The sequence below is a fragment of the Phragmites australis genome, chromosome 13 (genome assembly GCF_958298935.1).
Source record: "Phragmites australis chromosome 13, lpPhrAust1.1, whole genome shotgun sequence".
Lineage (NCBI taxonomy): Eukaryota > Viridiplantae > Streptophyta > Magnoliopsida > Poales > Poaceae > Phragmites > Phragmites australis.
In genome coordinates, this window is record NC_084933.1 from 23,288,530 (window position 1) to 23,304,131 (window position 15,602).

Sequence of the window (15,602 nt, forward strand, 5' to 3'; positions counted from 1 at the left end):
GTGTTGGGTGAGCACAGAGGCATCTTTTATGCATATTAGATTCTCTGAGCTCACGAAAGATCTGCTTGTAGTATCAGCTTTATCTGCCCCAACCTAACAAAGCAGCGCAACTCAACCAGTTGAACGCTTAAACAGTTATACAAGCGCTTCTCTCGAATAAAAAAACTTCATTATGATCATTGATTAGATGCTTTACAGCTACTATAAAATGACGCTTTTTTGTGAATATTGCCTTACAGATAATCACAGGAAAAGAAACATTCCCCCTTTTTTTTTTCTATCGCCAATATTCGCCTCCATGTCTATGCTTAACCTTTTTTGGCCCTTTTGACTAAAATTCCTAGTGCAATGTATTCGGACCTTTCATGCTCAATAGTCAGTGTGAACTCGGTACCAGTTCACGATTTTTCGTGACCATCAGCTTTGCAGATAATCACAAAAGGAGCTGAAGGTTTCTTTTGAGAGGGAAATGGAGCAAAAGCAGCTGGTCCTCGAGTGTGCCATTCGCTGTCCAGCCCAGCCCAGCCAAGCTTCGAAGTGACTACAAAATGTGAGGCCTGGACCTAGCCCACTAAAGATTCTGGATCAAAAACCTGAAGCTAATCCAGGCTCATACAGCAAGAGAGATGCACGTGACTTCTGCGTACGTGACGAGCCAACCATTTTTTTTTTTTTTCATTCTCTTTCGTCCTCCTTTTTGTTTTTATTTATTTTATTTTTTCTCATCTATAATAACATCTTTTTAAAGTGATTCGTAAAGAGAAGGAGAGAATCCCGTCTTGAAGTGAATGACTTTAAAAATTTCTTTGTGACGGGAACCGTGAAGGGAAATCGTTGGAACGCTGAAGTGAATGAAAATTCATTCGTAAAGAGATTCTAGATACTGACGGGAATTGATTGTGAATAATTTTAAGATCATCTCCAACTATATTCACTTCATTTTATTCTCTTTCTGATTCCTCTCCCCGTTCTAATTCTTTTTATTTTATCTAATCTTCAACAGCTTCCCTTCGAAGGGATTCGTGAAGTAAAAGTAGAGATAATCCCACCTAAATAAATGACCTTAAAAATTCCTTAACGACGGGAACTATGAAAGTAAACTGTTAGAGCGCTGAAAGAAACGAAAATTTCTTTTATAAAGGGATTTTGAGCCCCGAAAAACCGTTGAAGATGGTCTACTGTCTTATTCCCTACATCATAAGGAGTACCAGAACAGTGTTCAATTATCAAGTTCTCATTTACACATAAATCTGGATGTGTTTTACACTTCTGCCTCACGTCTTCCACCGTGGTACTAATCGAACACAAATGCACTCTTCTGAATGTTCAGTGACGCCCTCTAGTTGACCGGAATCGGAGCATAGCCCTGCGGTTCCTCGACGTGCGCCGGAGAGACAGCGGCGACAACGACGGTGGCGCCGAACAGCACGACGGCGAGGGCCGTGAAGTTCACCAGGTACGCCTCGGCGCCGTACTTGTCGAGGCCGCCGCTCTGCAGGAAGGTGAGCTTCTCCAGGAACCCGAGCTCCGCGGTCGCCAGCGCCAGCACGTAAACGAAGAGCCCGAACAGCACGTGCCAGGGCAGCGCGCCGCGCCTCACTCTCGGCGCCGCGCCAGGGAAAAAGAATGCCACGAACCCGAACACCCACTGCGACATCGACAAGCGTCAGCTAGTTGATCCGCAGGAACAGAGGCAGCAAGCTGCCAAAAATTTCTTTCGGAATACGCTCGCGGCTGGCGTTTTTGTTACCTGGATAGCGTACAGAGAGATGGTCCCGATCCCGAGCCAGGAGTGCAGGCTGTAGAGGTTGGCGATCCCGCTGTCGTTGTGGAACTTGAATGCGCAGTAGATCCCGAAGGCGCCGAGAACAGTCGCGATCGCGTGGAGGATCAGGTGGGTCAGCTTGGCTGTGTCGTGGTTCAATTTTGGAAATACCTTGTAGATCATTATGGCTGTGCCAATGGATCGAGAGAAATCAGTGTTTTATGTTCATATGCCACAGATTGAGCTCGATATGAATTTATTTTTTGCTCTTACCTTCACTGCCGAGGATAATGTAACCAATCAGCATAAGAACAGGGTGAACCTGCAATGTATACCACAAGGCACAACACAAGAAAAGTTGCAACAATCCATGGATCTTGAAATAAATAGGAAAAGCTAAGTTGGTCATTGTGAAGTAGTGGTGGTAAAAAAAATTTTAATCATGGCCACCGTAACCTAACTAATGTCCTATTTGACATGGCCACCTCCCGAGCTTTGATCAGAAGCGCAGCCAATCAACGATTACAGTCTCATCTCACGTGCGCTATATAAACAGGGGAGCCAACACCTCACGTGCTAACGTTTCCTGTGAGGCTTAGCCTTCCCTAGACACTCCCAAACCCTAGCGATCATTACGGGTTGCATTAGTGAGGCGAAGACCGTCGTCGTCGCCACCAGCTGCATCGGGACATCGGCGACATAGTCTACTCCTATGCACTTGCATCGCCTTCTTCACTGCATCAACCGATCTACACCGACGGACTCCACTGTGACATCCACATCAAGGTGAACGACTACACCACGATATACCCCCAGGCATCAGCTCCTAATGGCTTCATCGAGATTTGGTATGTGTTCACGCTTCCCTTCTTAGAGTGTTCATGCTTAGGGTTAGCGAAATATGATGATTAGTTGAGAAACTTAGGCTTACAAGTAGTAAAAGAACAATTTTTTGTAGCTTAGTAGAAAACACTTCGCACCTTAGTAATCCAGGGTAGATATGCAGGGTAGAACAAATGGTCAGTCATTAGTTTTGTTGAAAGCTCGCAGTAAAACCACAAGACCAGTCCCCAATGTGCTGTTGTTTGTCTTATGCTCTCAAAAGTCCCATCGTTTCCATCTCATTTCCTATCTACTGGAGTACAGCATATGAACATGAACTGTGGGTCAACAGGAAGAGCAGTGTAATGACATTTTTAGATTGCTGTATCTATCTTCATGAATTTCCACAAAAAGAGTAGTTTCCGTTATCCAATTGCAGCCTTGCAGGGTGCTGGAATGATCTTCACTTGCTTTCTTGGACGAGCAAGGCACATAGTACTAGTAGACTACAGATCATCTAGGGCCAGATCAAATCTATCATACGGTGCGCAACAAATCAAATGTTCAAAGCTGAAGCTGACGGTTTCCATATAAAATCCAATCCCAATTTTCGGGAGTATGATGCACTACTACTAATTGGTTCACAACTAAGAACCGAACAAATACTAGGGTCCAATAATCGTCTTTGTTCATAAAGCTGCCACGCTGACGTGGCGCGCAACAAGCAAGCAAGGAACAAAGCAGAAAAGCAAGCTAAGCCAATCCGGAAGGCCGGTTGCAACTTGCAATAGAAAAACGAGGAAAAGAAACAGAAAGAGATGCGCTTACGTTGAAGATGAGGTTCTTGTTCTCGGCCTCGAGCGCGAGGCCGCCGCGGAAGTGGATGCACCACACCAGCACCATGACCGCCGCCGCCGCCGCCAGCGCGTGCGCCGCGTACGTGACCGGCGCCAACTTCACGCTCAACGACCCGCCAGCCATCTCCGCCCTTCTCTTCTTCTTCTTCTTCCTCGTCCTCTTGCCCTGGCCGTACGGTGGCTCGCTCTCTATCCGCTACAAACAGCTCGAGCTACGGGAGGAGGGAGTGAGAACTGAGAAGCGTGTCGCTCTCTATCCTCGTCCTTTTATGATGGAGAAAGGCAGAGAGCTCTCTCTGTTCCGCCCCTTGCTTGTTTGGTGCAGTTGTGCTCTTGGTTGGTGGCAAGCTAAGCTAAGCTAAGGCCGGGAAGGCGTCTCTGTGCGTGGGTGGATCTGGAGAAGTGGAGATGGATTTGACCGGAAGGTTAGCCCGTTCTCATGGAACTCGAATCGCCAAACTTGACTCGTCAGGCCGTTGGGGCCTTTGTTTATACTGCCGCCCACATGCGAGGGGATGATATGATTCTTAAAGGGAAAATTTATCCGTTCATTTCACGCATCTATCTTGAAACAAAATAAATAAAATTGTTGAAAAAAGTATATTTATAAACATATATATTGGTGTAGTTATTCCGATAGGATGGGATAGTTTTACAATTTTATCGGTTACACTTTTCCAAAACGAGGTAGGCATACATCAGTTATTTGGACTATCTGTATATTTCGCTCAAAAATCTTAAAGCAAACTAAAATAATGCTGAAAAGTGCATATTTGTAAATGTATATATCGGTGCAACCATATTTCGATAGGATGTGATAGTTTTACGGTTTTATCAGCTACTTTTTGGATTTTTTATATGATGAGTAAATATTCTGTTTTTATGCGTTCATTTCGGTGGGATGACCATACTTTTTGTTTTTTTAATATTCTGGTTTTATGTATTTTTCCTTTGACATATCCACACTTTTCGCTTATTTTATATGATATGCAAATGTTTCAGTTTTTCATATATTTGTTTCGGTAGTAGGATGTTTTTTTAATCATTTTACTATTTTTCTGACTCTCAAAATTACACAAATGACACATATTACGTGTATGCACACCCCAAGCGGAGTTGTATTTTCCTATGATTATAATCTTGGCTCCTTCTCTGCTTGGGAATTCTTTGAGGTCCCCTAGTCAACCTTCTCTGAGCTGCTCGAAGTGGCGTGGCGTTTGATGCTTGGCACGGCTCCGTGCATCGTAACGGACCGAGGCCGAAGTGATTAACCTGCTGGTCCTTGACAGGACAGGAGTAGCTGCGTGGCAAAGTAATTTGTGTGTGCCTCGTGTGGACCTACCTCGGCGTCGGACGGGCTCACGTTCGCTGCCACAAGAGGCACACACAAATTACTTTGCCACCGTGGAGACGACAGGCTGCGCACGAGAACCACGCGCTATTTGTCAGTCGCTCGGATCGGAGCGGCAGGCAGGTGAAATCAGTGCACCCTATTAATTTGGAGAAAATTCCGCATTCATAATCGGAAGATAAGATGATTTTTTATTTATCACCCCATAAAAGAAATTTTCTTATTAGTCGCTGATTCTAATTTTTATTTCTTCTTTATCACTGCTATCTATTTAACTGGTAAAAAAAAGACACATTTGCTTTTAGAAAAGAAATATCCACTACAGTTCAGTCACTTTATTATTTTCACATCTATTTTTATATCTGAAAAAACAATAAATAAGTATTAAGAAATCAAGTTGTAATGTGTATTGTTTTTTTTTTCTGATGAGTGATTGATATTGTCATTTATTTGGTTTGATGATCTTCGGTTTTGCATGAGATTTGATGTGATTCGAATTGATTTGAGATTTTATTTGAGCATATTGATTATGGACTAATTGGAATTGGAGTTGGAGATATGTGTTTTCTTGTCTCATGGTGTATAGGTGATGGATGTAACTTGGCGGTCGACAGCGGGATGATCAGGGCCAAATGGAGTGCTTGGTACCAGACGATTAAGGAGTCCAGACGGAGTTAAAGGTGATCCTAGCTGAACACTTGGAGGAAAAGCAAAGCATTGGAGACGGATGGAGACGGCGTGTTGACAAAGTCAAGCGAAGGGGATACCGGTGCAAGTGACAAGGCGGCTCGAGGGATCGGGAGGGGGAGAGACTTACCGGCAGTCAGGATCGCATGACGAAGTACACGCGTCGACATCGAAGCGCTTGTTTAAGGTGTAAGCAAGGTGGTGAGTCACGCTTTGAGAAGCGTGCAAGCGGTTCCGTGGTTTGGCCTCAAAACCGTGGGAGGATTGGAGGAGTATATGGCACCATTGCGAAGCTTGCGTCGAGGCGAAGCTAAGTCGTGAAGACGTCGTGGCTGTCCAATGAATGGAGAAAAAAATAGACCAAAATATCCTCGATGGTAGGTAGGAGTGTACTACAAGAAAGAGGTATTTTGAGGAAAAGCTAGGAAACTTAAGAGTCAAGTTTTTTAGACCTATAAATAGAGGGGTACGGTTAGAGAGAGCTTTGAACCAGCCATTTAAGCCCCCTTATGTCACTCATTTGAGAGCCTTAGAGCTAGGTTTTTAGAGTAGAGAAGGATGAGTGCTTAACTTATGTAATAGGTGAGAGTTTTAAGAGATAAATCTTTGTAATCCGCCTAAAATAGGGTCCACCTCTTTGAGTAATTAAGCTTATATTTTTGCATATGCTTGAATTCCCCTCCTTCTAGTTTATCTTTATTGGTTCCCTTGCAAGGTTCGCAAGTTTTTCGGTTTTTAGTTTTGATTTTCGTTTTGGTTTTTAGGCTGAAATTTCAGCACCTTGTGAAAATCATTCTTCTTATTGCTAGAGACATAAAAACTCACATACGAGTGTATGTTTATGGGTCTTTAAGTACCCTTGCCTCTGTATCATCAACTTGAAGAGGTTCCTTGCCCGTAGATCTTTTTTTTGAGCTATAGTTTTTCACTTTTGTAGGGTTATTTTTCTTGATGCTAGTGGCTTGAACACTCGCATACTCATGTATTTGAGCAGATCTTGAGTGCTCTTGCCACTAGACTATTATCTTGGAGGATAACCTTATCCGGTGTCCATCTTATCTAGTTTTTTAAAAGTTGTGAGTTTTTGTACACAAAGACACATGGAATGGTTTTGAATAGAACCTATGGTTCATATTTCATCCGTGGAGTCATGTTGCCATGGAACTAGTCTTATTGCTTTGTCTCTCTGATTCTTTTGCTTCCGTTTGAGCGTTTTGAGGTATGTTGGGTGAGAAATAGGAAAATGCCATCTATTTCAAAAGAAATTTATTGAAGCGCCTATTCACCCCCCTCTAGTCGCCATTCTCGGTCCTACGAGTACACTAAAATTAACTACACAAAAAATTATACAACTTTAGTATTAAAAATTAATTCAGATTTTTACTATGTAACTCCCGTAATAATCAACAAACAACACGAATTCATAATTTCATATCTATTGATTTATTCATCTAAATTCAGCATTTAAAAACCATATAAAAGCATAAAGAAAATTTTCTACAACCATCTTACATCACATTCTATGATTCAATCTCTAAAGAGCCATAAACTTTAATTAATTATCGCCTACCGTGCCCGAGGTTGCCGTCATTCTCCCAAGGGCAAATATATCTTTATTATGGATAAAATGCAAGACAATAGAAAGAAAAGAATAAAAATTAGAAACAGTGACAAATAAGAATGCTTATTTCATAGGTCGGCAAATAAAGAATTACTTTATTTTTAGTGACAAATAAGTAAGTTTCTCATGAACTTCTGCGAGGAGCCGAAGGACTGATCTTTTCATTTTTATATTTCAAAAATAAAAAATTATAAAAATAAACATTCATTTGAAAAATTTATAAAAATAAGTTATATATCGTCCATCCAACAAACGAAAATAAAAATCTGACTAAAAAATGTGCGTGCATACAATAGTCCTGTAACACGCACATCTTTATTTTTGGCAACAACCATAACCCGATTCTCCATCTTTTTGGTGTTTCCAGACCTCAAATCTCTCACGCTTCCTCAAGCTACGCCAACTTGCAACGGCTATGAAACAAACATGAAAGTATTGGATCAAAGCTACATATACTTGATAGGCAAATCAAAATAAATTTTGTCTAAATACTTCAACTTGCATCCATAAAATAGTAGCTAAATCATCGTAATTGGTTGTACAGATTTAAAATCCACCCATACGTCTTCTATTCACCGAGTGTATAAAAAAGCAATTTTGTTAGAAATTGTAAGCAATTTGAATGGGTTTGAAAACGCAATTTAGAAATCAAGTGAGGACAAAAATCAAATAAATCTGCTAAGTTCTCAAGAAAAATCAGAGCAAACTATGTGGAACAAAAGGTATGTAGAAAACAAATCTAAGTGTGGATAAATCGTCAAAAAACTTGGAGAAGCAATTTGTTATCTATCTACAAGCAAATGCGGCAATTTGGAGAAATTTTTTTCCGTACTTATGGGCAAATTCTATATAAGTTGAAGAAAGCTTTGGAAACTTGAATTAATGAGCAATTCAATGAAAATCTGAAAGCAAGTTGTTCCATGTTCATAAGCAAATCTATACACCTAATAAGCATGTGGATCTATATTCTTGAGCAAATCTATACAACCCCAATAACCAAATTGTTGAATACCTATAGTTGGTCAGGCGCAGCCCACTTGAGGAAGCACAGATGCACATGTAGCAGCTTGACGGTGTAGACTTTCACAAAGACTAGTGCATCGGCGTCAGCCATCCCTAGGACAGTGTGATTCCACTGCCACTGTCACCGCAGAGCGGCATCCGCTTGGATCGGGGTCTCCATAACAATGACAACCATCCTCGCTCCCCCCCCCCCCATCAGCATCAGCTCAAAATGAAGCCAACAGTTGATGCCTGAGCTTCGTGAATCGATAAGCAGTGCAAATCAAAGCCGAGCAACAGGGGTTCCAATGGTGAGCCAGGTTGCGGCTGCTTAGTAGCCATCGCCCTCAACCCCCTCTACCTCCTCCATGCCACGCTATCCTCCAACCTCCTCTTAGCAGTAGAGAAAATTTGGGGATGGAAGAGATTTGAGGATAGAGAGAGGGGAGGAGGAACCGATGAAGATGCTGATTCAGACAGTGGTTGCCCGATCTAGGATGCGGTTGTGGCCGATTTGAGCATCGCTGGCTCTTATCTAGGTGACATCAATTCTTCCAAGGAGAGAGAACATGAACGAGAGACAGAGATAGATGCTTAGAGACCAAGAAGCACGTGGCAGATACTTTCCAGGGAGGAGAGGATAGAGTGCGGGTCTCACTCACTCTACGAGTCACCAACGGACACAAATCCACGCTAACATTAAGCCTCGCTTCTTGCATCAGACAGTCCAGCGAGCGTGCGGGCTGGAGCGTGAATGTCTTCACACTCGAAAACTGTCTTTACCCCAAAAAAATAATGTCACCCTCTCAACATCTGACAAATTAAAAAAATAAAAAATACCACATCCTAGTACTCTTAAAATTTAAAATACTATTAAAATAATAAAAAATATAAAAAATTGGTGGTATAGAAGATACTATGATATAGCTCTCTAAAAAAATTTAGACAAAAATACGATCTATACAATAAGAAACAAAATGTGTATGATGAAATTTGTCTTTTTTATTTCTCACGGTAAAAATAATTGTTTGAGTTGAATTTTTTAGAGAGTTAGATTATAACATTCTCTGCATCATACTTTTTTTTAAAGAATTTTAATGACTATTTTGATAATGTCTTGAATTTTGAAATTTGAGAGCATTGTTTGAGTTCAAAGGGACGCCTATTTTTATATATTTTTATTTTCAAAATATATAAAAAAAACCGAAGGAGTGATTTCTGGCGATGCTGTTGATGCTAGAAGCCAGAGCCTTCTTTCTGTGGGTGAACAACCGAACCAAGGTGGATCTGAAAACGCTGATGAAGGTGATCCAGAGTGATTTGATGTGAGTCACAGAGGCCAGAAACTCCCGGGCTGTTAATGCTGATGCTCAGTCTTAAGTCCTAACCTGCTGTAATAAGTAGTGGCTTGTGTCTGGCGTCTTTTGGTGTCGTTCTGCCATCTGGTCTTCTGTTAAAACTCTTTTCCTTGTCGTTTGGTTCTGATAGTGGCTTGTGTCTGGCGTCTTTTGGTGTCGTTCTGCCATCTTGTCTGAAGGTCACACTGTGTGCTCATGGCACTTATTTCCGTTTATGTTAATGGAAAATTGGGTTTCCCAACTTTGAAAAAAAAAAGGTGAAATCAGTGCACGAAATTTAAGAGCGATGGTACGATGCATGGGGGCCACTCAGCTTTCATATGCTCAGGGCCCAAATCACTACCCAGCCAGTGAATATCATTTGGGCTGGCCTCCTTTACCCTACAAAGTACTCAATCCGGCCTTTCGTCCTTAATGGGCTACCTGGGCACATATGATAGGCCCAGCTTGACAATTACTATGATGTTTGTGTATTCTTAGGGGATTATATATATATTTCAAATTTGCAAAATTACACAACCATTTCAAAATATTACAACAATAGGTTACTGTCTTCCATTCATGGGGCTAGAGCAAAGTCTCACCCGATGAATAGACAAAACCTTGTGGGTCACATCGGTCAGCCAATATTAAATGTATTTCTTCAAGGTTTCACCCGCTTAGCGGGCGAGATCTTCCTCGTTGCGACGCTGAGGGGTCCACCCAAAAGGTGTCACCCACTATTCGTGCAAGACCTTTTGGGTATAAAATATGGCGCACCACACTGGTCGATGTCAACACCCTCATTTGCACTCAGTCGAGCCGAGAGAGAGGGAGGAGAGGATGAGAGGGGAAGGGAGGGATGAGAAATTAGAGGCGAAGCCTAGCTAGAGGAAAATGTACGTTTTTTTTTACAAATCCGGTAGGATACCTACTAATGCTAGTTTTTGATATAGGTTTGAGATTATATTTAAGATTTTTTTATAAACTCAGTAGGATAGCTACTAGATGTAGGTTAGAATGTGGATATAGGGTTAGACATAGTTTATCAATTAGATCTTGTTTGTACACATGTTTTAGCAATTACATGTAGTATTTAGACATATATTATGTATTAGATGTAGGATTTAGACATAGTGTAGGTATACTGATGTAGTAGATGTAGAATTTAGTGGTGTTTGATATAGCGACCCGGGGATATTTTATTGCAATGTAGATGAACTGTATGATTATGTTTTTAATGAATGTCATATTATTGTAGATATAGTTGTATGTATATTTGTACGTTCTTTCACAATAATATTAGGTTTTTATCGATGATTGGCAGGTATGTCGGATAAGTGGTAGTTTAGAATTTTTTATGGGGATAGTGAAATAATTTTTGGTCAGGAAGGGATAGTATTGTTCGTATTTTAGTCAATGGACAAGGGTATCTCCAGACCTATGTAGAAGAGTGTCGAACACTTGTACGTCTGGTTGATGCGGGGTTTCAAAATAGACCATAATGTTTAAAAGATAACCATTAACATTATGAGCAACCGTGCGAGAGATGGTGTGCACTAGGAGATGTACCCGCTCAGGAAATATGAAGTCTGGATGAGGTACCTGCGGGATGTTGTGCATAGATGTTAGCCTCCTATATTTCTTGTGCAATGAAAGAATAAGAAGGCAGTTGTGGAGATGCAGGGTGGGGGTACGTGGAGAAGGAGGATGGTGAGGAAGAGTATGATGTGGATGTTGATCCGGATAGTGCACATTCACCGGATTCGACATGTGAGGCAGACGAGGGGGAACAAATCCCTTCTCTAATTGAATAGATAGAGCAGGGTGATCTTGAGGCTGACAAATCTTCTGAGTATGATATGTCGGATGATGAGGACGACGCTCTTGTTCCCATGGAATGGAACAATCCTAACTTTGACAATCTTATGGTGAATGAGGGGAATCAGGTGGCATAGAAGTATACGCAGAATGAGGTGACCCAGGGTGCTAGGTATCCTACCAATCAGACCACGAATGATAATGTGACTCAATGGATAACATCGCTTTAACAACAATTTTATGTTGTCAAGTCAATCAAGAAAGAGTATAATGTCAAGTGCATGAAGGAGTGTTGTCTGTGGTGGGTGCACGACTTCAAGGGGAAGTGAGTTGAGTATTGGGATATGTCGATTATGGTGAACCACACCTGCATGATGGTCGAACTTGAGCCTAGCCACATGAACATTATCTCAGCCTTTGTCACCAATGTGATATAAATCCATATCGTGAACAATCTGAACTATGAACTAGGGTCCATAATCAGGCAAATTGGGGAGTAGTACAAGTACACTATTAGCTATAACAAGTCATGAAGGGCGAAGAGGAAAGCAATTGAGATGAGGTTCAGGACCTACGAAGTGTCATATGACAATCTTCCAAAATTATTACGAACCATTGCTCGAAAGAATCCGATGACGTATTACGACATTGATAACTACATATTGCTGTCCAAACCTGGCAAGTATGCCCTAAAGTGATGCTTCTTCGCATTAGGACCATGTATCAAATCTTTCGAGCAATGTCGGCCTATCCTCTGCATCGATGACACTTTATTTACTAGCATGTATAAGGGAAAGATCCTGACTGCTATTAGGGTTGATGGGAACAATCATAATAAACACGTCAACCTAATGTACAATGGCATTATGTGACATACTAAACATTCCTTAGGAAATTTAAAAGGGCGAAGATCGATGGGACGATACAAAAATTACAACATCATCCTGACAGTGACTCTAATCATACTGACTTAGAGTGAACTGTGAGGACGCTCCTGAGGCCCAATAATATTTAGCACCCTATTGCACTGAAGGAGGAGGAGCACGAGGTGGAGGAGGAACTTCCCTATTGTGGCACAGATAGTTGAACCATGGATCGATGCATATAGAAGGGTCCTCCAAGTGCATTAAAGGAGGACTTGGCATATTCTCCACCTCCCTCTATAAGTCGAATATTTGGTCCCCAGGTGGTGAATGTAATCTTAGATATGCTGCAGAATAGGAGGATTAACCCATTTCGTTTGCTGACAGTTGTCAGGGTCGTCGTCGGAGGCCTGCAAAAATGTAAAGGTCATAATATAATGTTTTCGAATAAGGATACTATCGGAGGGTGAACTCCTGAAGCAGGGATCCGGAGGGACCCCCTTTGAGATTCGGCCGGGGGGATGATTCTGAATCTGTTTTGCGAGTGAAATAAATGGGCGTAAATGCGATGGCAGGTGGAATGGAATGATCGGATGCAAAATACAGTAAATACACTGGAAGTTTTTAGACAGGTTTGGGCCGTACTGAGCGTAATACCCTACTCCTGTGTGGATGCTATAAATGTGCTAAGAATGTCTCTCAGGGATGTAGCTGGTTACAAGAATGTTTATCTATCCTAGAGCTTCGGGCTCCTTGTTCTTTGATGATCTTAGCTTATGTGCTTGTCCGAGAGTGTTCTTCTATCTTGTTCCTTTGCTTCCTTTTTTCCCGATCCTCTTTTCGTGTCCACCGGCTCCTCTTAAATACTCGCCGACGGTAGCGTGCTCAGAAAGGGTGGGCACGAGCTCCAAGGCACCATAAATGGAAAGCAACCATCATGGGCCGCTTGCGCGAAGTGACTGGGGGTTGAAAACGCGCCCGCGTCCGGTCTCGGTCGTCATGATGGCGTTCTGTAATGGGCACCGCGGAGAGGGCCCACCGGGCAGCCACCGAGTAGCCCAGCGTGCCTGCCCGGTCTTGTACGCTGACACAGCAGGGCGGCAAGCGGGGTGCCTTGGGCCTCGCGATGTTATCTCGAGGCGCACCGGATGACGCGGGATGGGACCCGTGCATTAAATGTCCCCACGCCCTCCTGCCAGAATGTGGCAGGGACTGACACCGAGCATGGCAGGAGCAGTCAGAAGTGACAGGCCACGCGCCCTCTTAAATGCGGCATCGGGCCTCTCACTGGCTGACACCTCACCGCTGGACCTCTGTGGGGGCCACCGACGAATGACTTCTTAGGCCGTCGGGGAACCAAGTGCTCGGGGGTCACTGTTCACAGCCCCGAGCACTCTCTCCCGGATATACCCTTTCTTGGTCCTCGGGGAACCGAGTGCTCGGGAGCCACTGTTCACGGCCCCGAACACTCTCTCCCGGAATTGACTGTTCAGGTCCTCGGGGAACCGAGTGCTCGGGGGCCGCTGTTCACGGCCCTGAGCACTCTCTCCTGGAACTAACTCCCTTGGGTCTTCGGAGTACTCGGGTGCTTGGGGGCCGCTGTTTGCAGCCCCGAGCACGCCCTTCCCGGTACTTAGCTTTTCTGGTTGTCGGGGGACTTGGGTGCTCGAGGGCCACTGTTCACGGCCCTGAGCACTCTCTTCCCGGCACTTGGTCTTCTCGGATCATCGGGGAACTCAGGGACCATTGTTCATAGCCCCAAGCACCCTCTCCCAGGACTTAGTCTTCTCGTACCTCATGGAGATGACCCCCGCGGGAGGGCGCCACGTGGCAAATTGCTGATCTGGCCTCGGGACTTGGGGATCCCTGGTTCCTGATTCACCGACAGATACATACGGTGATGGTGAAATAATTCTCACCCTACCAATAGTACATGGGAAGAATCGACACCCCTCATGAAATTTCACATCATACATCTGAACGACGCAATCCTAGCTATGGGATCACTTGGACCATGACTCATTCGAATGCTCGTAAATCATTAGGTGATTGGGATGACGAAAATCACTTCTATCCTGCAAAGAAAAAATGTAGAGAGGCTCATTGTACTCAGTTAGACCAAACGAAGCCTCCCATCTCACCGCCGCCCACCCCGCCCTCCTTCTTCCTCAGCCCTCCCTCCCTTGCCCTCCATTGAGCGTTGTGGATTCAGTTTCTAGATACATGAGACTTTTATAGATGCGTTTTAGCAGCATACGTCTTTTTACCGCAGCATAATATTACCTTCAAATTTGTGTTACCCACACACATCCAACCGTGATAATAAAATACGTACTTCTTTTTTAGACCTAGCCTATTCATACCGAGCATTTTTCAGAATTAGACTTCTTATAAGTAGTTTTTTCAGAAGTAGCCTTTTCAGAAGCAGTCTTTTCAAATGTAGGCTTTTAAGAAATAGTGCCATAGTATTAAGTAAGGGAGCATCTTGGCTAACAGACCCACGAGGGATGTGGCGACTGACAGGGGATATTTTCTGAACCCTGGCCCATCGCGCGACCAACCCTTGGCTCGCACGACCAGCGTGAGGCTTGTGCGATCAGCCTTCTTGCAATATAATATGGTGCCGTGATCAGCCCTTACTGGTCACGGGACGTCCATACCTAACATGTCTAATCGTATTTATTGATGTCTACTCAAGTATTTTCCTTCACAAAGTACCTCCTCCAGCGAACAAAGTCGTGGCCCGTATCATAGCATTAATTGCTATGAAGTGGGGTGTTGCGGATCAACTTGCGCCACATGGCATATGGGATAGGATCTGTAGAACGACAAGACAAGTGGATGATTTTTGTAGGTAGACTCACAGAGCGTAGGGACGGGACGGCTTGGCAGATAAACTTATAGTACACAACGATAGGACAGGCCAGGCCACCGGGGGAGGCAGGTGTGGCGACGTTCCACGGATGGGACGTGCATGCTGAGCTCTCAGGGCAAGTTGGGTTTATCCGATTCTCTATGACGATGACCCAAGAGTGAAATATCTAGCTAGGTATGGGTCTGTAGAGCAGGATCCACTTGTAAGTTCTCATTATCTCTAGTATAAAAGAGAGAAGGACCTGATTTGTAGAAAGAGGGGGGAAGAGGCAGGAGTCAAGAAAACTCATTTGTAACCAATTCACAAACGTTGATAAAAAAATACACAGGACATAGGGCTGTTAAGGGAGGTCTGAACCTGGGTAATCCATGTGTTCTTGAGTTCATCACAAACACATGCACACCGCAAGCGTCATTCACCTAGGAATCATTGTCAGGGATTAACCCTCAATAGTTGTCTCATATGTGAGATCATGTGATGAAAAATTGGTTTGAATAATGAAATTAGTAGAGAAAAGTAATTTAGCATAATGACATTAGGATGCACTATTAGAAGTTGGGTATGCTTATGCTAGCGTGATGGTTTTGCTTGCAGCTTGCGT

General features: G+C 43.3%; 1 protein-coding gene across 1 annotated transcript; it reads right to left on the reverse strand.

The window, feature by feature from the left end:
• Positions 1 to 1,154: 1,154 nt before the first annotated feature.
• LOC133888954 (probable ascorbate-specific transmembrane electron transporter 2) lies at positions 1,155 to 3,913 on the reverse strand. The gene is made up of 4 exons (XM_062329359.1): positions 3,416 to 3,913; positions 2,039 to 2,087; positions 1,751 to 1,953; positions 1,155 to 1,648 (listed from the first exon to the last, which is right to left on the reverse strand). The coding sequence occupies exons 1-4, from the start codon at positions 3,566 to 3,568 to the stop codon at positions 1,340 to 1,342; spliced, it is 714 nt and encodes a 237-aa protein (XP_062185343.1). The 5' UTR covers positions 3,569 to 3,913; the 3' UTR covers positions 1,155 to 1,339.
• Positions 3,914 to 15,602: the final 11,689 nt, after the last annotated feature.

Excerpts from the sequence above, each read along its gene's own strand:
- LOC133888954 (XM_062329359.1), bottom strand. The coding sequence starts at position 3,568 with ATGGCTGGCGGGTCGTTGAGCGTGAAGTTGGCGCCGGTCACGTACGCG. Across the intron at positions 1,954-2,038 it reads CATTATCCTCGGCAGTGAAG|CCATAATGATCTACAAGGTA; the intron begins GTAAGAGCAAAA and ends CCATTGGCACAG. Across the intron at positions 1,649-1,750 it reads TCTCTCTGTACGCTATCCAG|TGGGTGTTCGGGTTCGTGGC; the intron begins GTAACAAAAACG and ends TCGATGTCGCAG.